Source organism: Portunus trituberculatus, chromosome 28 (genome assembly GCF_017591435.1).
Source record: "Portunus trituberculatus isolate SZX2019 chromosome 28, ASM1759143v1, whole genome shotgun sequence".
Classification (NCBI taxonomy): domain Eukaryota; kingdom Metazoa; phylum Arthropoda; class Malacostraca; order Decapoda; family Portunidae; genus Portunus; species Portunus trituberculatus.
Genome location: NC_059282.1, coordinates 12,176,179 through 12,201,368, shown reverse-complemented (window position 1 = coordinate 12,201,368; position 25,190 = coordinate 12,176,179). Strand labels below are relative to the sequence as shown.

General features: G+C 39.6%; 1 protein-coding gene across 5 annotated transcripts; it reads right to left on the bottom strand.

The window, feature by feature from the left end:
- Nucleotides 1-25,190, bottom strand: LOC123510037 (UDP-glucose:glycoprotein glucosyltransferase 1-like). 5 transcript variants are annotated; one of them, XM_045264777.1, is made up of 27 exons: nt 25,041-25,190; nt 21,016-21,258; nt 20,523-20,827; nt 19,944-20,060; nt 18,733-18,902; nt 17,254-17,663; nt 15,649-15,863; nt 15,042-15,278; nt 14,428-14,601; nt 13,699-13,880; nt 12,850-13,108; nt 12,256-12,462; nt 11,861-11,944; nt 11,310-11,472; nt 10,561-10,861; nt 9,366-9,575; nt 8,936-9,047; nt 8,595-8,707; nt 8,318-8,488; nt 7,576-7,659; nt 6,882-7,059; nt 4,846-5,028; nt 4,401-4,504; nt 4,014-4,185; nt 1,810-1,926; nt 1,157-1,289; nt 1-389 (listed from the first exon to the last, which is right to left on the bottom strand). In XM_045264777.1, exons 2-27 carry the CDS (start codon nt 21,245-21,247, stop codon nt 355-357), a joined length of 4,668 nt encoding a protein of 1,555 aa, XP_045120712.1. In that variant the 5' UTR covers nt 21,248-21,258; nt 25,041-25,190; the 3' UTR covers nt 1-354. The 5 variants fall into 5 exon arrangements, with proteins under 5 accessions (XP_045120712.1, XP_045120714.1, XP_045120710.1 ...); XM_045264779.1 differs by having other exon boundaries at nt 25,047-25,157; XM_045264775.1 differs by lacking the exon at nt 25,041-25,190 and adding an exon at nt 24,786-24,822.

Below are 25,190 nucleotides of genomic sequence, written 5' to 3'. Positions count from 1 at the left end.
TGCCATTTTTGTGTTTTATTAAAAAAAAATCCTATCATGTGGCTTTGTGTTATGAAATTAACAAACAATATCTCAACAAACTGCAGGTGTACCAGTACATCCAAGATTTTCACCATTCTAAAAACACCATGTCTTTGTTTACAGTCATCCATACATACCAAATATAGCTAATGGTCTTCTATATTCATATAAAAGAATGGCATCACTTTTCTTCTCTGTAAAAACATCAAAAGTAATTCAACTCTGATCTTTTCATAAACTCAACAGCCTGATGAACAGAAAACATGCTCATAAATAATTTACAACTCCACCACTTACAAAACCTCAGCCTTACCTAACAGCCATCTCCAGATATCATAGCTCTATGTGACTTCTCTGACTAGATGAATCTGTAAAACAACACAAAAAAAAAAACAGGTTATATACAAGAATGTTGTCATGTACGTATAAATCATGTGTTAATGTATCCTTCAGTACCATCAACTTAAATCTTCCAACACTCTACCTATGTTTACTTTTTACATCTTTAATATTTATCATACATCCCTACATATATATTTTTGTTTGTTTCTTGACATCTTTCCCATTGTTTTTCTCTTGTATCTAATTATTACTTCAATGGAAGTGGAAACAAAATTGCATTAGAAAATAATCTAAGATGTAAAAGACATAAAAATATCAAGTTATAATATGAAAGATAATAATGGATTATCCTCCATTCCTCAAATATAGACAACAACTATGAGAACTGAACCACTAGTTACAGAATGGAAAAAAGTCTATGTATTTTAACTGCCTCATTCCAGCACATCTCTAATGCCACATTCCTCACTGGCAGGCAATCCATCAAGTCACAAGCAACACAAAAAGAAGAAAAATAGAGTAAAAAAAAAAAAAAAAAAAAAAAAACTAAGACTCAGGATGCAGAAATTTTCCTTGGTCTAAAACGTCAGGGTCATACTAACAGAGAGAGAGAGAGAGAGAGAGAGAGAGAGAGAGAGAGAGAGAGAGAGAGAGAGAGAGAGAGAGAGAGAGAGAGAGAGAGAGAGAGAGAGAGAGAGAGAGAGAGAGAGAGAGAGAGAGAGAGAGAGAGAATTATATCACATCCATGTCACTGACCACCTGTTCCTTGGTAGCCTAGTCATTGTGAACTCACCAGGTGCGGGTGAAGCTTTACTCTCCTTGAAGCCCTGCATCACATTCTTTATATCTGCATCATACTCGGTCCACTCTGAGATGATCCTCTGGGCTGCCACAAGCTTGGCCTCCTTGGTCATGGGGTTATTGCACTGAGAGAACAAGAAAAAAGAGCATCATCATCACAACCAACATCATTATTATTCTCCCACCTCCTACCACCACCACCACTACCACCACTGCCATTGCTGTCCTCAGTCCTGACACCATAATCCAGCACTAGAGCAACATCAGTTAGGTGGTGTGAGCTGCAGCAGGCACAGGGTGAAATGTGAATGGTCATGTGTGTTTTGTGTGGAAAAAGTATTACAGTTAAGGGAAAGTTGTCTACCTGACATCCGACAGCTAACTTTCACATTCCTGCGCCGCTCAATCACAATTATACGGAAATTTATTTGCCTGAATCATTCATAACTAAATCATATGGCTTTAGTAAAAGAAAAAGAAACTTTTCAAGATTTCATATATGTGGTATAAAACACTTACTATATAAGAAAAAAAAATAACATGAAAATAGGAACAAAGATAAAAAATCTCTTGAGTACATAATTAGTTTCTTCTTTTCAAACAAAGATAAAAAAGTAACATGAATGATGGCACAGAGGTACTCACCAAGTCAATGATCTTGGCAGTCTTCTTGGACTCATCATCACACCAGGACTCACACCACAGCCAGTCCTGGGGGAGGGACTTGATGCGCACCTGATGGATCATGTTATTGGGCAGATCCTGCAGGGAGAAAGTCCACCAGGTGATACCATGATGCTGATGTGTGTGTGTGTGTGTGTGTGTGTGTGTGTGTGTGGTTTCTATATGAATGGACTGTGTGTAATGCATTCCTTGTTTTAACTGGAACAGTCAATCATCTACTTCTCAAGATTAGTCTTGTCTAAAAGTCTGTTTAATGACTCTTTGTGTGTGATTTGCATTGAGTGTATTATGAAGCCTGTTACACCTGCACTAATGAAAATAAATAAATAAATAAATGAAAAAAATGTTACATGTGTCCCCTACATTTATCTTAATTCAGAGAAGCAGGTTTCAAATTTACAAGGATCAGCTGTCATCACCTGCAAGTAACACATCAAGCTTTATAGTCTGCCTACCTACATTTTTTGTGCCTCATCTCTATCAGGGAAATTCCCTCATGTGAGGCAGCCATGCCAGGAAAGCTGTACAATTAAACTGACAATAAACTACAATAAACAAGAAGTCAACAAAAGGTTACTTGATAACCTTGCATGTTTAATAAAATAATTAAAAATAAAGAAAACTTAGGCATTATCCACTTCTAACTGGTCTTAAAAAAACCCATGTTGCTTATGTATGACGTACGGCTGTCAACACTAACTCATCTAATTTCCAGTATATAAATACAATTTCTCTCTCTCTCTCTCTCTCTCTCTCTCTCTCTCTCTCTCTCTCTCTCTCTCTCTCTCTCTCTCTCTCTCTCTCTCTCTCTCTCTCTCTCTCTCTCTCTCTCTGTCAACTATTTAGTTGCCATGAAAATGAGTCAGGAGTTATATTTATTAAGTGTAATTGTGACACACACACACACACACACACACACACACACACACACACACACACACACACACACATATGACATATGAGGAGAGGCTAAAAGCTATGGATTACCAACCCTGGAACAGAGAAGGGAGAGAGGGGATCTGATACAAGTTTATAAATTGATTAAAGGAATGGACCAAGTGGATAATGAGAAACTAATCCTGAGAGAAGAATATGACATTAGAAGCACAAGATCGCATAGTAAGAAACTGAGGAAGGTAAGATGTCTGGGAGATGTTAAAAAATATAGTTTCCTGCAAAGATGTGTTGAGACTTGGAACAGTTTGAGTGAGGAAGTGGTGTCAGCAATGAGTGTTCATAATTTAAAAAAAATTGGATAAGTGTAGATATGTAGACGGGGCCACATGAGCAAAAAGCCCAGGCCCTGTAAAACTACAACTAGGTAAATACACACACACATAGACAAAGAAGACCTGGTGCTGTTGACAAAAGATAGAAGGATAAGAGGACATGACAAGATCAGGATGAGGCATTGTGTGAAGGATATTGGAAAATACAGTTTTCCACACAGAACAGTGGAAAAATGAAATACATTGGATAATGAAATTGTTACAGCACATAGTGTGCATAACTTTAAAGAAAAACTAGATAAATGGAGATATGGAGACAGGACACTATGAGCCCTGCTCCAACACTGTACAATACAACTAGTAAAACACACACACACACACACACACACACACAGAGAGAGAGAGAGAGAGAGAGAGAGAGAGAGAGAGAGAGAGAGAGAGAGAGAGAGAGAGAGAGAGAGAGAGAGAGAGAGAGAGAGAGAGAGAGAGAGAGAGAGAGAGAGAGAGAGAGAGAGAGAGAGAGAGAGAGAGAGAGAGAGAGAAGGAAAGAACCAGCAAGGAGGAACTGTGTATGGGGATAAAAAGGATAAGAGAGAGACCATGGGCGGGAAAACTGTGACATAGGCTAGCCAATGAGACTTCCTCATTCTGGATAGAGGGTGAAGCATGGTGTAGCTCATTTATGTGATTGGTGGGGGCAGGGATGGTGGGAGGAGCAATAGAAACTCAAGGACAAAACACAGTGTTTAGCTACACCCAAGATAGAAAATGGAATCCTTCACCAGCAAATGAAAGAATTAAGTGTGATGCTAACATAGGTGTCATTGTATACATCACTGGTACGCCATGACAACTATGTGATCGTCATCATACTGAAGGAGTTGAGGACTCTTAACATATCTTTTTGATGAGGCACATGTCCTTCACTGCAACTACCTGGTCAAGATTGGAGAGGGAGTTGGGGTCCTGGGAGAGGCCTTGATACTGGCCACGCAGACGGTCTCCAGCAGCAATCTGCCTGAATCTCTTCAGGTCAACCACAAAGAGTGCCGAGATGTGGTATTTGCGGCCTGCCAGGTGATTATGCCAGTAGCCCTGCTTCCAGAACCTGTCATATGAGAAAAAAGAGAGACAAGCTGACACATGACAGACAGCAGCAAAAGTAATCTGATAAAAATTACATGAACATGTACAATATACAACTCTATTCACGCATGGATAGTCAGGGCAAAAATGTATTATGTGTCCTAATCCATGCATTTATTTTTATTCCATTCTCATACATAACAACACCCACATTTTCCCATGACTGAACTCACTCACCTGAACCCTTCAATCTCCTTCCTTGAGTCACAGAATGGGACAAAGCCATAGGGCGCCCCATCCAAGTCCTCATTATTCAGGTCCTTGATATCTGCTCGCACAACCTGAGGGCATTACGCATTGCCGTCAGATCCTGTCTGGTTACTCAAGAAGGATGTTGAAAAAACTTGAACTGTTATGTCTAGATCTTGTGAATTAATACTCATAGGATTGTTCTGTTATCTTATCAAGTAAACATGAATAAAACATCATATCATGCTGTAAACATTAACAAATACTTGTAGAGTCTACATAATTTTATGATACTTATATAGCTTTCACATCTTAAGAAACACATACATAAACTACCTTCATGTAATATAAAAAGAGAATATTAAAGGAGTAGAACTAATCCTAAACCACTAATAGAAACACACAGCTATACTCGTAAATCAATATTGGGTACCTGATCAGCATCAACAAAAATTATTTTCTTAATATCAAGTGGGAAGAGGACATCCAGAAACAGGATCTTGTAGCCCCAGATGATGCGCTGCTTCTCGGACTGCTGGTGGAGCCAACGTGGCCACTTGTACTGTACCAGCTCATACTCAAAACCATACTCATTGGCCAGCAGTGGCAGAGCATCCTGGTGGGCAAAGATACAAATGTTTATCTTTTCATCCCTACATAATCTTATTTATATTTTCATGAGGACAGATATACAAGTTAATCCTTTCACCACTATAGTTTTCTCTTTTTTTCCTGATGGGGACAAATACAAAAAACAAATGTTAATCCTTCCACCACTACATGTATCTTTTTTTCCTAACAGGGAAGAACTTAAATGCCCCTTTACTTGCACCTTGCCAAGTCAAATTCTTTCGTCTTTTTTTTTTTTTTTTATGCAAGAGGGGATGCTAGCCAAGGGTGGGGAGAGGGAAAAAAAAAAAAAAAAACACTTGATTGCCAGTTCCCTTAAGGTTAGAGTTAATCTGGGACAAATGTCTTAAAACCTCCCTCTTAAAAGAAGTCAAATCGTAGGAAGATGGAAATACAGAAGCAGGCAGAGGCTTCCAGAATTTAGCAGAGAAAGTTATGAATGACTGGGAGTACTGATTAACTCTTGTATTAGCAAGTTGAACAGAAACTGCAGGAGGAGGGGAAGCATGCAGTTAGCAAGATCAAAAGAGCAGTTAGCATGAAAAAGTTATAAAAGATAGAAAGAGATGTAACATTCCAGTGATGAGAAAGAGGCTGAAGGCAGTCAGTCAGAGGAAGGGAATTGATGAGATGAAAATCTTTTGATTCCAACCTATCTAATAAAGCTGTGCAAGTGGAACCCCCTTAAACATGTGAAGACTACTCCATAAAAGCACGGATAAGGCCCTTGTACAGAGTTAGCGGTTGGAGGGGTGAGAAAAACTGGTGGAGATGCCTCAGAATGCTTAACTTCATTGAGGCTGTTTTAGCAAGAGATGAGATGTGAAGTTTCCAGTTTAGATTATGAGTAAAGGACAGACCAAGGATATTCAGTGTAGAAGATGGAAACAGCTGAGTGTCAATGAAGAAGTGGGGACAGTTGTCTAGAAGGTTGTGTTTATCAACATCTACCTTTCTTATTGGAAGTTTGCCTACATTCCATCTGTTTCTAAAAAGGCTGACCATTCTAATTCCTCAAACTACCATCTTATTGCTTAATTTCCAGCCAATGTTCATTTTTTTATCTATTCTCAATAGGAAGATCTTAAACATCTATAACTTCACAATCTTCTATCTAATTGCCAGTATGGCTTCTGTCAAGGCCATTCTACTGGTGATCTTCTGGCACTCGTTACTGAGTCTTGGTCTTTCTCTTTTAGAAATTTTGATGAAACTTTTGCTGTTGCTATATACACACCAAGAACTTGCTGTTACTTTATACACATCAAAAGCTTCTGATAGGATCTGGCACAAAGCTTTGACTTCCAAACAACCCTCCTAAGGCTTCTATCCTTCTATATACCTTCATCTCAAGTTTTCTTTCTGATCATTCTATTGCTGCTGTGGTAGACAGTCACTATCCTTCTAAATCTATTAACAGCAGTGTTCCTCAGGGTTCTGTCCTGTTACCCACCCTCTTCCTATCGTTCATCAATGATCTTCTAAAGCCAATCTTCTTGTCTTATCCACTCCTATGCTGATGATCCGGCATTTATCAACCAATCCATCAGAAAATTAAAAAAAGCATGCAGGAAAGCCACAGAATACCTGACTTATGATCTCTCTAAAATTTCTGATTGGGATAAAGTAAACTTGATTTTGTTTATTGCCCCAAAAACTTAATTCCTCTATCTGTCAACTCAACACAACCTATCAGACAACTATCTCCTCTTCTTCAGTGACACTCAATTGCTTCCTTCTTCTACACTGAACATCATCATTATGTCTTTTGTTTATAATTCAAACTGGAAACTTCATATCTCATCTCTAGTTAAAAGTCCTGATAAAGAGAGTGTATACCTTAAAGTTTGGCGAAAGGAAATTCTTAAGGAACCAGAACTTGACGGGAGCCTTGGTGTGACGCAGAACTGACACCATCATGATACGCAGGAACCTCTCGTACAGATGACCCGAGGCTACAGAGAAGATGTTGATAGTCTCGTCCTGGTCGTCTGAGGAACTGCCTGATGTGAAGGTGCTGCATGGAGGGAGTAAGAGTGCATGTTATGAGAGAAGGCAAAACTGAAGGCATGAGAGGAAAGGACAAGGAGTGTTCATCGTGTGTCTAGTGTTACAAAGTGTTCTCATAGTGACAGGCTTTTCTTAGTTTACTTTTTTCAAACAATGAAATGAAAAGTATTAATAGAAATACTTGTATACAACTTAATAGGGTAAAACTAAAATGGTATCAATCAAATAGGTCACATCAACTTTTGTAAAATCCTTAGTAGTATAAATACATACAAACAAAATAAAGAACACTGAAGCCAAATTGTCAATATAAAGCTACTGCAATCTGTTTCTCAAATACATATGTTTTATACGTGCATTTCATACATACATATTCAAAACATTAATTCTGAGGAAGAGACTACTTAACACACCAAATACACTACAGTATGACCATAAACAACTCACACAATTGGTAAATCTCTAAGTATAAAAGAATACTAATATATATTGAGAACAGATTGCTGGAGAAGGAATGCTGTACCTGGTCCAGAGGATCCTAACCAGATCAAAAACCTGCCTCACCAGAACCCGCTGCTCCTCAACTATGGGCCCGATAACAGGCATGCTTGTAATGGAAACAGAAAATGAAAACCCAGATTAACCTAATCCCTTGTCACCAGGATGCAAAAAATGCTTCAACACTACTACACACAAAACAGAAGCACAAGCCCTCTGGCATAAGTAGAAAAGGAAATTAATGTTATTCAACACCTAATCATAGCAACACAGGTCACTAAAAACAAATCTGCATGCAACAAAAATCTAAAAAATAAAGCTTCAGTCATGGGGAAACTACTCACTATGGGAGAAGGTAACCCTGAAATGCACCATTATGATACAGATATGTCTAGCTTCTATTGCAGTAACCTCTGAATTGTTGTAAAACACACACACACACACACACACACACACACACACACACACACACTAGGGAGATACAAATACTTAGGTGTAAGCTCATTCACTAATACTGGTAGGGCATTCCTATAAGATCATAATTCACCACCAATCAGCACACTTATACTCTGATGCAAGACACCACAGATTGGATAATGGAGGCATCAAGTAAAATCAGGATCAAGAGCAGACAAGGAAAGGAGCATAATGTGGCAGTAAACATAGGGCATCTCATTACTATTGCTACTACTATATTGCTACCACTATTAACACTAATGCTATTCAGTGACACAACAACCACATACTCTCCTCCATGTCTTTCCTACCTAGTGATGGAGTTCCAGAGTCCACCACCTTCATCACTTTCATCAGAGAGAAGCTGCATGTGCTGCTTGCCTGGCTTCTTGGCTACCCGGAGTTTGACAACATGTGACTTGAAGCTGCCCATCACTACCTGCACATCTTCTGAACCTGCAGGGGTGTCTGTGCCCTCATGGCTGTGGGAGGCAAAGAGACAGACATCATTCAGTATGACATTATGATCTGGTGACTTGACCAAACTCCAGTGCTATAAACATGAACACATCACACAGCAGCACTCACCTGGCAATGGAGTAAATGTCAGCTGAGCGTCCGTGGCGCAGCTTGAGTAGCCATGCACCAGGGTTGGCCTTCAGCTGGAAGTAGCCTAGGTTGGCCATCACTATTGTGTCCACCTGAGAGCAGAAACAGGAAAGGAACATTAAATTGCATATCCATTAACATCAGCTTTAGAATAATTCCAAATCCCCGAGACTGCAGAAAAGATAAAAGATCTCAACTTAAATTCCTACAAGGTATTTTACAGATCTTATGATTAGTGAAAATATTTTGTCCATTTTATAGAATAAAGCTTAAAAGAACACCAAGGTATATTATCAGCACTTCACAATGCCAAAGCACACCATCACTGGTTGATTATTGTTGCCAAGAGTAAACTGGAGGCCTCTCGGAGGGTTTCCTGAAGACTGCTCAAAACAGTGGCCCTCAAGCAGCAGGTTTTCCAACTCAAACTCACTGGAAAATGTGATAAATGGAAAGAGTGAGTTAGTTAGATTCTGAGTAATAGCATGCTTCACAAATTCATACAACTTTGCAAGTTACAACCACTCCTTTTGAGCTATAAACACCCTATTTGAAGCATTACATGTCATAATTGCTCCTCTTCACAATTTTACAAGGAAAAACAACTTTTTCACAACTTGATGTCCTATAACAACTACTTTTACAAACTATAACCACAGTTTTTGACAGCTCTGCAAGCTATACACATTCCTTTTCCTATAACCCATAACCACTCCCTTTCATGGTTTTATCACTTCTCTATTCCCTCACCTGTGGACGCCAGACTCTACAGACTCCAGCTTGATGTTGTCCAAGTCATGAAGGGACTCTACTACCTCCACCAGCCAGTTCTCCGGTGGATGGTAGTTTTGGGTCAGGATTGGTGACTCGGGGATGCTGGTGAACCTAGCATGAGGTCCTGGTGCCAGCTCCCCTCCATCAGTGAACAAGGGCTCTGGTTCCAGGACAAACCGGTAGAAACTGTGGAAGGATAAGGAGTGATGAGTGTAATGGGCAAAGTGCTGATATAAAAAAGACAAAGTTAAGTAAGTGTTGAATTATAATGAGTCTATAATGAAAAATCTTAGAAAAAGTAATGAAACGATAATACTACAAGAGGCTATGGAGTTGTAGCCAAAAATCTAAAACCTTCTCAACATTCAAAGTTATAATTTAATTTTAAATTCCTATTTTTCTTCAAAACACATCTGTGGTTCACAATACCAATAAGCCCACCAACCTTAATACCCTTATCTTACTTACACACACACACACACACACACACACACACACACACACACACACACACACACACACACACACGCACACGCACACGCACGCGCTGACTTCACAAGCCAGAGGACTGGAGTTCGATTCTCCGGCCGGGTGGAGATATTTGGGTGTGTCTCCTTTCACGTGTAGCCCCTGTTCACCTAACAGTGAGTAAGTACGGGATGTAAATCGAGGAGTTGTGACCTTGTTGTCCCGGTGTGTGGTGTGTGCCTGGTCTCAGGCCTATCCAAAGATCGGAAATAATGAGCTCTGAGTTTGTTCCGTAGGGTAACGTCTGGCTGTCTCGTCAGAGACTGCAGCAGATCAAACAGTGAAACAGATCTAATAACAATGTATAAGATAGTGAACGTATGGAAAAGACATATAGACAAAACCTGGTATCACTGACTGAGGATGGAGATAGACAAATAAGGACACTCAAAGAAGACCTTGGAAAGTCAATGTTAGAGGAACATCAAAAAGCTGTTTTCTACATAAGATGGTGGACTTCTGGAATGGCTTGAGTGAAGAGATTGTAACAGCAGAAAGTGTGCATAAATTTAGGAAAAAGTTGGATAAAATTAGATATGGAGACAGGTCACTATGAGGACAGCTCGAACCTTACAATATACTACTAGGTAACAGAACTAGGTAAATACATACACACAAACACAAACACACATTAAAACCTCACCTTTTGAGTGGCATTTCCGAATGTTTCTCCCGGGCATTAAGAACCACCCTGATATTTGCATTGACCACCTCCTGCAGCACCAGCAGTATGGGACCTAGTTTCTGTGCTGCACTGGAGACTGGATCACACACAGCCACAATGTCAAACGCTGGCATCTTAGGGTCTCTAGCGGGTATCTTGACCACAGAGTACTGTTCAGCACGCAGGTTTATGTTGGTGCGGCCCTTAGATTGTGGCTTGGTCTGCAGGATGGCGGCCACCTTCATGATCATGTCATTTATGTTTCCCTTTGGAAGTGAGTCTGAAAATTGGATTTATTTGTTTAGGTTCTATCAGGGAAAATGTGGGAGATATACTTATTTGCTTTTCTTCAATGTCTTTATTTATTTATTTTTTTTTTTGCAATATATTAAAGAAATTAGAAAATACTATATGGCTTATTTCATCATAACTGTTTAGAACTTTTGTACTTATGATGAATAAAAAAAATTCCATAAATATATGTGATTTTGAAGACTTCTATCAGATCAATATTCAATTGAATTGTCAGGGTTTTCAAGAACTCTTCTTCTCTCTCTCTCTCTCTCTCTCTCTCTCTCTCTCTCTCTCTCTCTCTCTCTCTCTCTCTCTCACCTCAATCAATCAATTTACCAATAGCCACACATCACATTTTTCCCATACAATGAACCTAAACCAGAAAATACAAGGCCTTCTAATACAAAGGATAAAAATGTATGAGACCATTTTACCTTCTCCCTCAAGCACTTCTGTTATCTTCTCCCCAAGAGACGACTGGAAGTATTTCTCCAGAAGTCCAAAGTCCTCCTGCACAAACTTCTCAGAGGGCCGCAGTGTCCCCAGCATCCTACCATTAGCCAGCACTGCCCGGGCCCCAGAGGACAGTGACAGCACCTGAACCATCATACATGTTAGTACACCACGTTGGCACACTTACCGGGTACATTCTTTAAATAAGTATGCTACAGCAAATCCTGAAACACCAAACTGGTAAAACAATGTCAAAGTTTTTAGCCTTTCTTCTTCATTATAATTCATGAGTGACACGGCATCTCCCTTATCTGTGAAGTTACTAGTTTGTCCTGCCATGATGTATGAATGTATGAACAGAAAATATTTTGTTTGTTCATGTTCCAGACATACCATATTTTCCCATAGAAGATGTAAGATCACTGACAGAAATAGTTCACAATGCACAAATATTTACTTATTATTGTAGCAAAAAGAATTCACACATTCAATTCATTACAAATCACTATCCCTGCTGCTGCCTGTGACTCACCTTACGAGCATATGCCGAGTGCTTCTTGAACACATCCTCTTTTAGTGCTGAGAGTCTGGACAGGAAAGCATCCATGTCCAATCCCTTAAAAGGAATATTACATAAAGATTACAAAGACAAAAGAGCATTACAGAAACTGATATATATACTCAAATCTTCCCATTAAGAGATACATTTACTATAATCAAACATATTTCCTTCCATTAATATCTAGATGTCAAATAAAAAGTATCAGTAGAAATACCACAGGCAGAAAGTAACACAGTATTTCATTCATAAAAAACAAACTTAAATTCTATTACAGAAAAAGAATCACCAAATATGAAGACATACAAATAATTTTTCTCCATAATAATATTCCACACAAAAATGGACAAAATATAAATACAACTCACAGTTATTCCAAAGTCAGACCATTTCTTAGAACCATTCAGTATTTTCTTGGCGTTCTCCTTCACCAGCACCTTAGCCAAGAACTGTCTGGCCACAGCAGGAGCAAGGGTGTTCTGGGCAACTTCCACGGCACGGCTGAATATTCCTGGGGTGCTCTTGGTGGTGTCAAGATTGTGTACAGCATATGCACGAACACTGTTGCTTTCCCGCTGAGGAGGGAAAAGTGTCAGACTGGCAGAAGGCAAGTATCAATTTATTTCTTACTCAGAACGCAAGTGATATTGAACGACTGACTGAATTACTGAATAAAGGTGTCACAACATGATCATAGAGTCCCAAGACGAGGTAAAAGACAATGAAAAGTGCCAAGATATGAAAATGAAAAACACAACAGGATCATAGAGTATAGAGACATAAGAAGCAAAAAAAAAAAAAAAAAACAGAAAACACAATTAAAGAGGTATTTGATAGCCTTAAGAAAAAATGCACACTCTTTCTCTGAATGAGTGAGTGACTGACTCACTAATTTAATGAGGTTCAAAAACTGGATCATAGTGCCAAGACAAAGGTAAAATATAACAGAAAACACATCTAACCAGGTACTTGATGGCCTCGACGAGCAGCCCCCTTCCCTCCTCAGTGTCAAAGTCAGCTACTATCCAAACAGTGAGGGGCCGGATGGCTGGCTCTGTCTTAGTGGAGAGGTAGTGGAAGGAATTGGTCATGATGGAGGTCATTTCTGTAGCCTTGAGGGCAGAGAAGTCTTCCAAAGTTATAGCTGAGAGTCTCAAATTAGACTCTCCAGTCATGTCCACGTATGATGAACTCTTGGTGCTCAGAATTCTGTCGTTGAGTCTGATGAATGACAGAAAAGAGATAAACATTACTCATTGTTAAAAAACAATGTTCTCTGGTAAAGGAAAGAGAGAAGGAAGGAAGGATCATGATTTAGTAATCAATTACTTTCTTAAATTTCAACATCTCTTAGTCAGATCCATCTTTTAGTGCTATTCAAGAACAGTTCAAGCTGTATGATTGGTCTTTCTTTTTCTTTTTTCATGTAAGAGAGGCATTTGCCAATGGAAGCAAACTTTTGGAAAAAAAAAAAAAAAAGAGGCTCCCATAATGCCAGTTCCAAAAAGAGTTTAAGATGGGAAGGAGGAAATACAAAAGCAGGCAGGAAATTCCCAAGCTTAACAGAGAAAGGAAGGAAAGATTGAGAGTACTGGTGAACTCTTGCATTAGAGAAGTAGATAGAATTGTGATGAAAGAAAATAAAAAGTCTTGTGCAGCAAGGACTTAGGAGAAGGGGAAGCATACAGTTAGCATGAAAATAGGTGTAGAAAATAGCAATAGATAGAGATCTGTAGAGATGCATGCATGGAAGTGAATCTCAAAGGTTTAAGTCACTCTAATCTTTACTCTGTGTTGTCAAATCCTCTCACCTAGGCATGATGTTAGGCATTGCCATGAGCCAGTCAGTGACATCATGTTTGTCCCCAAGCTCCCCTCGGTACACCGCCTTCTGCAACATCTGAGTTGTCCTCATCACCTCCATCAGCACCACCTCCTCAAACTCATCAGCATTGAGGTGCTTCTCAGGCAGTGGCACACCATTCATCAGCACCTGCAGGAGTGAGGACAGAAGGGAAGGTGGTAAAAGATGCATGTGGTGCTTCACTGTTATCAAAACAAAGATCAGCAACACAAGGGAAAGCAGAGAACAAAATATGTACTGCTTAGGTTGATTACCTTTTCTCAATGTATATTACTATTACTTCATTTCTTCCCTGATGTGAGATAATGCATTAAAAAAACTGAAACAATGCAGATTTATGATTATAAAGATAAGCCAACATGATAAAAACACTTAAAATAAAGTAAGTTAAGGAAGTAGATAACAATGAAACACTTAATGCATGAAAAAAAATAAAAAATTACAAAGATGATTGAATTGCAAATACTAACACCTTTGGAGACACTAACAAGGAAGAGAGCAAAGACCACAAGTAGAATGGCACTTTTAAAGACACTGAGGATGAGGTAAAACAAAGAAAAAACACTCAAGAGAATGACACTCTCAACACATTGCAAACATGATGACAAATATGAAGGAAGGTAATAAAATAATACAAAAACAAGACTGGAGAGCATTTAGAAGAGCCTCCCAGTACCTGAGGAAAAGTTGTGATGCCGGCCTTCTCCACAAACTCTTGAGCCAACATCCTGCCAACATCATAGTCCGAGTCCTCACCAAACACATCGTCCAGGTCAGTGCTTGGGTATTTGTTGGCAAAGAAGTTGGTGATATCAGCAACTGTGATGTCTCCTTGTGAACTTCCATAAATCTAATGAGAGACAGAGGAAAACCATTATGACCTCTAAAGGTTATATGTAAAATCTGGTGAAGACTCATTAGAAAATTGAAATAAAAAGTAGAAAACAATAGTGTAAAGTACTCTAGATAAGAAAAATTATTCAACAAAAGATGGAAAAACATACTCTCATCAACAACCTATTCATACTAGACCAGCATTCCACACTCACACACATATCATTCACACTCTTAGCCTTGTCAGTCTCCGGTGGAAAGGGGACAGTCTTATGGACCACCGTACTACAACCCACAATAACAACATTTACACTACACAGCAGTTATAAGGTTAAAATAAACCCTACCCACTGATTCATCAAACAGGCCACACACCAATGAAACCTTAGAATAAACAAGGCTGGTATTCCTTATCAAAACTAGTAAAAGTCACCAGCAATCCCACGGCACACTTACATCAATCATGAACTGAAGAGCTTTGAGATTCGCATCCTCCCTCCCGGCAAAGTTTTCTGAGATGAAGTTGAAGGCACAGAGCATGGCCAGCCCAGCGTCATCAAATCCTCTCAAGGACTCATCAGAATCCACAGCAATCACCAACCCAATCCTGAATGGTGCATTGTGGTTCATGAAGCTCTCCACCAGGCGGATGAGCTCTGCAGTGGATGCTTTGCTTGGGTCTGCCACGATGACCTGGGATAACAAGGAAGAATTCTTGTTATCATATCCCCTGTCATCATCACCTCAGCTATATCTCTTCATGTCAATAGAGTTGATGTGGTTAGGATTCTAAGAGAAGGAGATCTCAGCTACGATCCCTTTTATCTTTGCTAATAGAGCTAACGAAAGCAGGATTTGAACTGGAAAGGATCTCAGCAAAACTCCTTTTTTTCATTGTTAATGCAACTGTTGAGGTCAGGACTTCAACAAAATAACGATCTATGATTAATTTTTTCATATCTATGGACTAGAGGAGTAGAAAGCATCATTAAACACAAACAGAAAAGAGAAACAAAACCCTTAACATGTTTCAAGATCCACATCAAAAGTCCTTGTCATTTACCAGGTTGTGGAAGTTTTTTCGAATACTGCGCAGCATGCCAGGGTAGGTGGGGCGCAGCAGCTCCCCAGTGGAGGAGGGCCACTTGCGGTATGCCTTGTCTGTCTCTATGTTGTTCATCCACATGATGGCGGAGTCACGGATGTCAATGCCATACTCCTGGGGTCCATCGCTGGCATCCAGGGCAAGTAGTGTTGTAAGAGCCTCTCCCTCCAACCCTGTGAGAGAGAGGAATGACCAGTCTGTCTAGCATCTATTGTATGATGGCAGTCAAGATCATAACAAGGATGCAAGAGGAAGCTTGCCAACTATCAACATTATTGTTATATGCTGCTGCTGCTACTACTACTACTACTACTACTACTACTACTATTACTACTACTGCTATTACTACTACTACTACTACTATTACTAGTACTACTACTACTACTGTTACTAATTCTACTACTACTGTACAATGGACCATAGAAGGAGATGGTCTCAACTCAAGTGTTTTGTAGTTACATGTGTTCCTCTGTCTTTTTATTTACAATTGAAAAATAAAGTAAGTAAGACAAAAATAAGAAATTCAATGCTGCATTTGAGGCGTTCAGAATAGTAGTGACATAAGTGCCACCCCGGCTGATTTTGAGGTTTGTATAGCATTTTCTTCATCTCGCCTTCAGCTTTCTGAATCTGCAACATCCAAGTCAAAATTCGGCCCACAACATTGTTAAAAGTCCTATTCTTTGGAGGGGTACGCACAGTCGTGCAGCCATCGACTTAAAAAGAAAAACCTCTCGCGCTCACTCAATAATGACGTATACTCGGGCAGGCAATGGCAGGCCTGCATTTTCACCCTGGCGTGTCTCAGCAAGGTGTGGTATAGCACTATCTTCTTCCTATTGCGTTTGGCTCCCATCTGTGCCATCAGAAGTATTATGTCAATAAGGGTGAAATTCCACTAGTAATGAAGGCAGTAATCGACTGTATCGGCATCACATTAAACTGGCCGCACAGTGAATTTTACACAAACATATCTCCACCTGTTATAGAGCTTCATTTTGCAAAAAACTAGAGGTTTCTACCTCATCTTAGTAAAAGTTACTGTGTTCTGAATGTTGCAAAACTTTAACCGTTTTTTTTCTCCGTTTTTTTTTTTTGGCACTTACGTCACTACTATTCTGAACGCCTAACTTACACTGAGGGTAACAACATGCCCTCATACACCCATCACTTACTTCATACTACAGTATGTACATACTACTCTAAACACAATAAGTTTCTGAATTAAATTAAGAGAGCAAACAAGAAGAACACATCATGCATTACATTTTGATGCTCTCCAGCACAAGTGCATTGAGGAAAACAAAACAACCATCATGGGAGTTCAAAAAGGCAAAGGAGTGTTGAAACCCCTGAACAATTAAAAAGAGGAGGGAGCAAAAGTGGAAAGCTACTATATTGTTGATAGGAAAACACTACTGAGAATCTGGCAAAACATGACCTCTGAAAAATTGTAGTAGTGAGTGAGCAATGCATTTCAGAATGTGGCCCTGTATAACAAGACCTCCAAATTTAGAGACATACAGAGGAGTAAGGAAACATAAAACAATAAAGGACTCCTACCCAGCTTGTGAAGTCCCCCAATGACTCGGTCCTCAGAGCGTATGTGGTCAAGGAGGGTGAAGATGGTGGTGTACTCCATGTCCAGCAGGAGACCATTGATGAACAGGGCAGCGTCTGACGGGTTCACATCCATCTGCTGGCTGAGGGTGTTCTGGTTCTTTAGAATCTCTCGCTTCATTTTGTCATCCACCTTGATGCGAACCAGAGAGCGAGCCAGCGCAGGGAAGTTCTGGGCCGTCTGGACAAGAATGGACAGCTGCTGGTCAGGCGGGGCAGACATGATGCGCTGTGCTGCCTGGAGACTGAGGTGCTGCAGCTGCCACACTTTCATGGGTGCCATCTCATGCTGTGACTCTATCAAGTGTTTGCGCAGTTGGTTCAGGTCTTCCTTCTTCTCAGGATGGAGGGACCTGCAAAGTAATGGAAATAGTAGTAGTAGAAGCAGCAGCACTCTTGATCTTTCTTTTGGAACTTGTATCTCAGTAGGTCTTTTTCCTTTTTTTTCTTTTTTGCTCTTTTATTGCCCTTAACCAATATGCCCTACATTAAAAAAAATATATAGTATTAGTAGTAGTGTTACAAACATCACTATGGCTACCAATCTGGATAGGACAAAAAATAAATGAATCAAGCATAGTATACTAATGTAGATTAGAAAAAAAAGTTCTAAAATAAAGCAGTAGATGAATGGAATACAGTGATACCATGAGAAACATCCACTCCGACTTTGACCAAACTGACTTACTACACCCTTTTCTAATGCCCAAATTTGCATCTGCTTATGCCTGTTACCACTGGCCCCTCACCATCATACTCCTGCCCAAAGCCTCAGTCCTGTCTAAGCTCACTTTCATTGTGGATGTCTACATTACAAATAAACAAGTAAACAAAATACATACATACTATGCATACATACATGAGGGCAACAACTTTCAAATCCAACAGCCACAGGGAGACTTGAGGCAGAGGCAGACAGGTGATTTTTGCATATAAAGACACAGAATATAAGGCTAGTGTAATTAGCTTCAAATTTCAGTCACTTAACATATTAGTACCTGGTCATGATAATGCTCAAGAAGGATTATCATGACAGGACTATGGTTTTAGAATGAGTGTCTCCAGAGAACTATGTGAACAATGACCCATCTTACACTAAAACACCTGACAAACACCAACAGTTCACTCTATGGCGAACACCCTCATACATTTCATCAAGGGATTGCCATATGTAAGGTAGATGGCTCCCTGCAGCTCTACTTATTTTCTTGTAGTAGTAGTAGTAGTAGTAGTAGTAGTAGTAGTAGTAGTAGTAGTAGTAGTAGTAGTAGTAGTAGTAGTAGTAGTAGTAGTAGTAGTAGTAGTAGTAGCAGTAGTAGTAGTAGTAGTAGTAGTAGTAGCAGCAGCATTAGCAGTAGCAGTAGTAGTAGTTACCAGTACACATCTCTCTCTTTTACAACTAATAATCCACCAACAACTTACTCTAGTTTATTGAAGAGAAATCCCTCGACCTCCACCTCGCCCTCCTCATCCTCCACGACCTCCCTATCCTCCTCCTGCACCTTGGTGTCATCCTGTGCCTTGTACTCGGTGCTCTTGATGGCCAGCTCCACTCCATAGCCACTCAGACGCACCCGACGAGGGGAGTGATTCTGGCGACATATAAAATAGACTCTTTAATCCCTTCAGTACCAGGGCATGTTTTCTTATTCATTCGGCTTACTATTTAGTGATCTCCACAGACCCTTCCTGATGTAAGTAAAATTGTCTAATCATACACAAAACTCAAGGTAAAAATGCATCCCAGTACTGAAGGGGTTAAGGTGATTTTGTGTTGAGTAACTTAGGTTTGGTCTGGTTAAGTTTTGTGTTCTTTATTTTGGTTACATTTTTGCTCAGTTGAGTTAATCTGTAGGTTTGCTTGATTTGATTATGTTAGTTTGATTTTGCTTTAATACAATAGTTTGGTTCTTACTGTATATGAAACTCAAATCTCTTATCCATAACTGACATTGAGGTTTCAGATACATGTGGTAATGATAACTACATTACTAAAACATACAATAATTCAATTTGTGAAAAAAATACTAAACTGCAGTAAATACAAAAAAATATATGCTATAATAAGATTGATAAATATGATACTTAAATTAATGTTTAACCTTCATAAACATCAAAGAGACAAGACAGATGAAAAACACTACAAAGTAAGAGAAAAGCAAAATTTGACAAAGACGAATGGTAAAAGGGATATTAAAGATGCTATACAAAATAATGAGAAACAGAACAGTGGAAGCATGTGTGCTTTGGGGTCCAAGGGATCTCCAAGCGCACAGGTTCAAATCCTGTCTGAGTGTTGGTTGGGTTTCCTCACTCAAGGCAACAATTTCCTAGTGGGTGGGCTTTGAGATAGGAGGTACCCCAAAAAGTATCCCCTTTAGCCCATAAATTTCCATAAAAACCCCACGTGGTATAAAAAAAAAAGATAGATACACAACATTATGACACACATGAGCACCACACATGGCTTATTTGGAACAGAAAGGAAAGAAAAACACTACAAGCTAAGAACAAAAAAAGTATAAATAGATAAATAGAAAAAAGGGATATTAAGGATATGATGCAAAATTATTAGACACACAATACAAATACAGCACTACAATACGACACACATCGGCACACACAATGCTTACCTGGACTCTATGGCGGAGGATGTAGTCTACTTTCCCAGCACTGGCCAGCTCCTTCAGCATTTGGTGGAAGGCTGGGAACTCAGGCGACCCTAACTCTGCATACAGCACTGCCACAACCTGTCCACAAAAGTCATCACTCATGCTAAACGTGCACCAAATGTTACCATTATGAGACTCACTTCCATCTGTTACTACTTAATGAAATGTTGGGTTTATTTTAAAGGAATTAAGAGATATAATGGCATAAATAAAGGTGAATTTCCTATTTTTCTTATGTCTTGGGAATATCTGACTAACATATATAAATATCCTAAGCAAAATGATAAATAAATAAATATACTTTCCCTTCAACATGCTTCTGTATTTCCTTCTTCCTATGACCTAAACTCATTTATGAAGAAGGTTTCAAGACACTTATCCCAATCTTTTGGCTAACGTCCTTGGAGCTGATCATGGACTGGCATTTAAGTGGGTCTTTTCGTTTGATTTTTGTTGCCTTTGGCCAGAATTCCCCTCTTATATGAAAAAGAAAAAAAAAAACTATGCATACATGTACTACCTTCCTTGTACAATACACACCTTGGCATTCTCTCCTCCAGGAAAATGGTGATCCACTTCATACACCACTGGCTTGTCTCCTCCTCCCTCCTCCACTAACTTCTTCACCTTATCCACATCACAGACCAGCTGGCCACCCACATCCACCACAGCGCCGCACTCCACAGGGCTCGGGAGGCTACGGTCTATGACAATCTGGCGGAACATTTCAATTTTTGGGGAGTATGCACGCACTGACAGGGCAAACTTGAGGATGCGCAGCTGTGAAGGAAGCAGGAAGCGTGAGGCGGTCATCAGCGTGTCCTCAAACTTCTCCTTGTCTGTCTCTGAAGGGATGGATGGAAGTGATGATTATTGTGTGCTGTTGTATCATGCTGACATATCTAAGTCACAAGGTATGATGGCATATTACTTGCTATTTATTCTATCAAAATGAGAATAATCTGACGTCACAACCAAAAGTCTTGTCTATCTTCCATCTTTTCCTTCATCCATAACTATTACAAGGACTTACTTTCCCTGTAGGCATTAACATCCATCTCCGCTATGGTCTCCACAAAACCCCAGAATGTGGCCAAGCTCTCCTCCGCCATGTACTCTGAGGCCTCCAGCAGCAAGGGTGAGTCGGGCCATTTGGCAGTGAGGTGGGTCGTGATTGGCTTTGACTTGGCCTGACCACTAACCTCGCCAAAGAGGAGGATTAGGGCACATAGGGCCACTATGGCCCAAAAGGCTGTCCCTCCCATCCTTGTGAAACCTGCAGAGGTTAATGATATGTTACTTTATAATAACTAAAGAGTTTCAAAGCTTGTCATCAGGATCCTGGAAGCTTGTTAGGTAACATTACTGCTTTGGAAGCAATCTCAGTAATTCTCTTCTCAAACACTAATTAGATGATATCATAACTATAATGTTCCAATTAGCTACAATGAAGAAGTGCTGAAGGAAAACATAAAATGGAAATATGGAGATAACCTGAGCCTCTTCTTCTAAAGTTAATACTTACACATCAGGTAAAATTAATCAAGGTTGCAGAATATCATGAAATATGGATATTTTTTCAGCAGAAAAAACAAATAATAGGAAAAAGTAATACATAGATGAAAAAAAAAAAATTTAAAGGTAGGCTCTGGTGATCTTATTGTTGTGATGGCAACCATCTAGCAGCTAACATCCTAACCTAATTAAAGTTAATCAAACACAAAGCCTTGTGTAGGTAAGGTCTAGTCAGGTCAGGATGCCAGCATCTTGATCAAAACATAGTGCCCACCATCCGGCAAAGCACTTCTAAATATCTACCAACCTTTTACCTTATTTTATTTGGTAAATGTCCTGAATAAGTGCTAACTATATGGCAGATGAAACTACTTTTTCTAATAAGTTTTGACATACTTTTAAATAATTCTATTTTCTTCTTCATTATTGTGATAAAATACTAATGATATACACACAATACAAAACGAAAAAGATCTATGAGCAGAAGATCCCATCCCAATGGAGGAAGAGTGTCATCATCCCCATTTACAAAGAAAAAGGAGACATCCAGGAGTGCTCAAACTACAGAGGAATCAAGCTCCTGTCACATACAATGAAATTATATGAAAGGATTATAGGAAGAAGGATTGCAGTTGAAACAGAAGTGAGTGAAAATCAGTTTGGCTTTATCGAAGGTAGACAGACGTCGGATGCAATATTTGCCCTGAAACAGACCATGGAAAAATACAGAGAGAACCAGCGGGAACTACATATTGCTTTCATAGACCTTGAGAAAGCATATGATCGTGTCCCAAGGTCAGAGGTTTGGAGATGTATGAGGGAGAAAGGTGTTAGTGAAAAATATGTGAGGCTGGTGCAAGATATGTACAGGGATGTGACATCGCATGTTGCTAGCTGCGTTGGGGCTACGGAAGGATTTACCATCAGAGTTGGACTACATCAGGGATCGGCTCTTAGCCCTTATCTTTTTTATCTAATTATGGATGTCTTAAGCGAAGACGTGAGAAGAGAAGCACCATGGACAATGGTATTTGCTGATGATATCGTTCTGGTAAGTGAGACAAAAGCTGATCTGCGGGGAACTTTCGAGATGGAAAGGTGCACTAGAGGATAGAGGTTTGAAGATTAGTAGAAGCAAGACCGAGTACCTACCCTTTAATGCGGTAGATGGTGGAGATGATATGAGTATAGATGGGAAGCCATTAAGAGAGTTACTGCCTTCCGATATCTTGGATCGCATGTAACTATGGACGGTGAACTAGATGTAGAAATAAACCATCGGATTCAGTGTGGATGGAATTCCTGGCGAAAAATGTCAGGGTTCTATGTGACAGAAAATTAAGTGCAAGACTGAAAGGTAAAGTTTACAAAGCAGCAGTAAGGCCTGCAATGATGTATGGAAGTGAAACTTGGGCTATGAAGAAGGTACATGAAAAGAAGGTTGATGTAGCAGAAATGAGAATGTTAAGATGGATGTGCGGTGTGACAAGAAAAGATAAGATCCAGAACGAGTTGATAAGAGGCACAGTGAAAGTTGCAGAGATAAGTTCAAAGATGCAAGAAAGAAGGTTAAATTGGTATGGGCATGTAATGAGAAGAGATGAAAACTATGTAGGAAGAAGAGCAATGACTATGGAGGTGGAGGGAAGAAGAAGAAGAGGTAGACCGAAGCTGAGATGGAAGGACAAGCTGAGAGAAGATATGAGTGAAAAAGGACTGCTAGAAAATCAGGTGGCTGAAAAGAATATCTGGAAGAGACTAGCGAGGAACAGCGACCCCATATGAAGATGGGATATAAGCTGAGGAAGAAGAAGATACACACAATACAAAACTATACTATAATATGATTCTGTTTACAAAAAAACATTAAGGTAACACTGAACACACTCAAATCAACTAATGTAAAGTTGTTCATTTAAACTTTTTAGTATGAACTCATTAGATGTACTGTCTTTCTTCCCTGTACAGGGATCCTGCAGCCCTAAAGATAACACAGCATTGTTATTAGGTATACACATCATGGTTATTCCAGAGAAAAAATGAAGTGAATATTTATCGGTTATTCAGCAAATTCACATCAAATAAAATTACATCTGGTTATCAAGGGATTATTTGGTGCCTCACAGACCCTGGCAGAATAAGAAAAATGCTATCGTAACACAGAAATAAAAGTAATAAGGCAAGAAACTCAAGGCTGCTGGCAGCTAACCAAAACAAAATGGTATTACTAGAAATCTTCAATACTCTAACAGAGACAGGAAAGGAGTGCATGACTAGGTAGTAGACATTTCTATAAAACACTTTTTTGTCTATACACTCTTCCTTGCATAGGTATAACTTCTTTAGTACTACTACTACTAATAATAATAATAATAACAATAATAATAATAATACAAAAAGAAAATGAACTAATGATACAGTATATACATGGATACATTGTAACATATCCAAACAAACGCAGCTATACTTGCACAAGGAGTGAGTGAGTGCAAACTTTGGCGATCATAAAAACAAAGCATAACCAATCATTTAGCAAGCACAAGGCAATTAAGAGGAAAGACTAAAAACTTGAATATTGAATAACGGTGAATTGTACAATGGGAATTACCTGTTCAGACTATGCACATCTGTACACTACCATTACATCTACCATTACATCCAAAACTCCCACTACTCCTTATTCTGTCCCTCCTTGTTGTTATTCTCTTACTCCGTCACTCCTCTCCCCTGCTCATTCACCACTACCAAAGCCTCAGTACTCCTTGACACACCACATTGCTATACCGTTGTCTCTCACTCCCCATTCTCTTCCATTACTTACAAGGCACATCCAGTTTCAACCCTATTCAGTTCATATGTGGACTCTTTGGCTCACATACCATTCTGGATTTACCTGGTGACTTCCACAAGGACATCAGACATCTTCCCTGTCCGTCTCTGGCTAAGCTTAGTGTCCTCCATGCGTCTCCATCTCTCATACTCAGTGTTAGGATTGATTTAGGTTTGTATCTCTATTTACCAAACAAACAAAAACTTGACTTAATTTCACAAAACTTTTTAAGGAATTGTCTAATGAAACCAAGAAGCAAATAGTAACCATAACAGCAGCTATGGCCAAATACCATTTCTTATTTATTGCTTTCACAAGTTTCCGTAAGTTGATTTACAATGCATATCTTCTGCAATCCTAGTTCTACCAGTATTAACCTCAGAAGAAGAGGTTAAGGTTATTTCCATATTATCTAAAAATAAAAAAAATCACCTTACAATTTTAAGACATCTACTTACCTTTACACTTAAGGCCTTTCATTAACATTAATCAGGTAAATATCACTTCACTGGTACATCACTCCCTCACCACACCGTTACTATCATATGGAACTTCTGAACCACTACCATCACAACCCTACACACCACCCGTCACGTCTTCCCTTCATTGAATCTCAGCCATGCCTTATCACCGCCCTGACAGCTGACGACACCTTAGCCACACCTGTCACCGTGCAGCCCCCAGTGCCTCCCCAACACCCAGCCAGTACTCACACTCACGGGGCTCCTCACTCCTCCTCCAGCACGAGTTTGGGCCCTGTTGGTGGTGTACTGCCTGACGGAGGAAAATTTAGAGCCACGAAATCGGCGGCTCGGTTAGTAAACAACACATGGGTATAAACACAATGACACTGTACTCTGCGC

Coding starts and splice junctions, on each gene's coding strand:
- LOC123510037 (XM_045264774.1), bottom strand. CDS start 22,737: ATGCGATCCAAGATATCGGAAGGCAGTAACTCTCTTAATGGCTTCCCA. Junction 20,061..20,522: donor CTGGAGGAGAGAATGCCAAG/GTGTGTATTGTA, acceptor TTTTGTGGACAG/GTTGTGGCAGTGCTGTATGC. Junction 4,186..4,400: donor AAGGAGATTGAAGGGTTCAG/GTGAGTGAGTTC, acceptor CTCATATGACAG/GTTCTGGAAGCAGGGCTACT.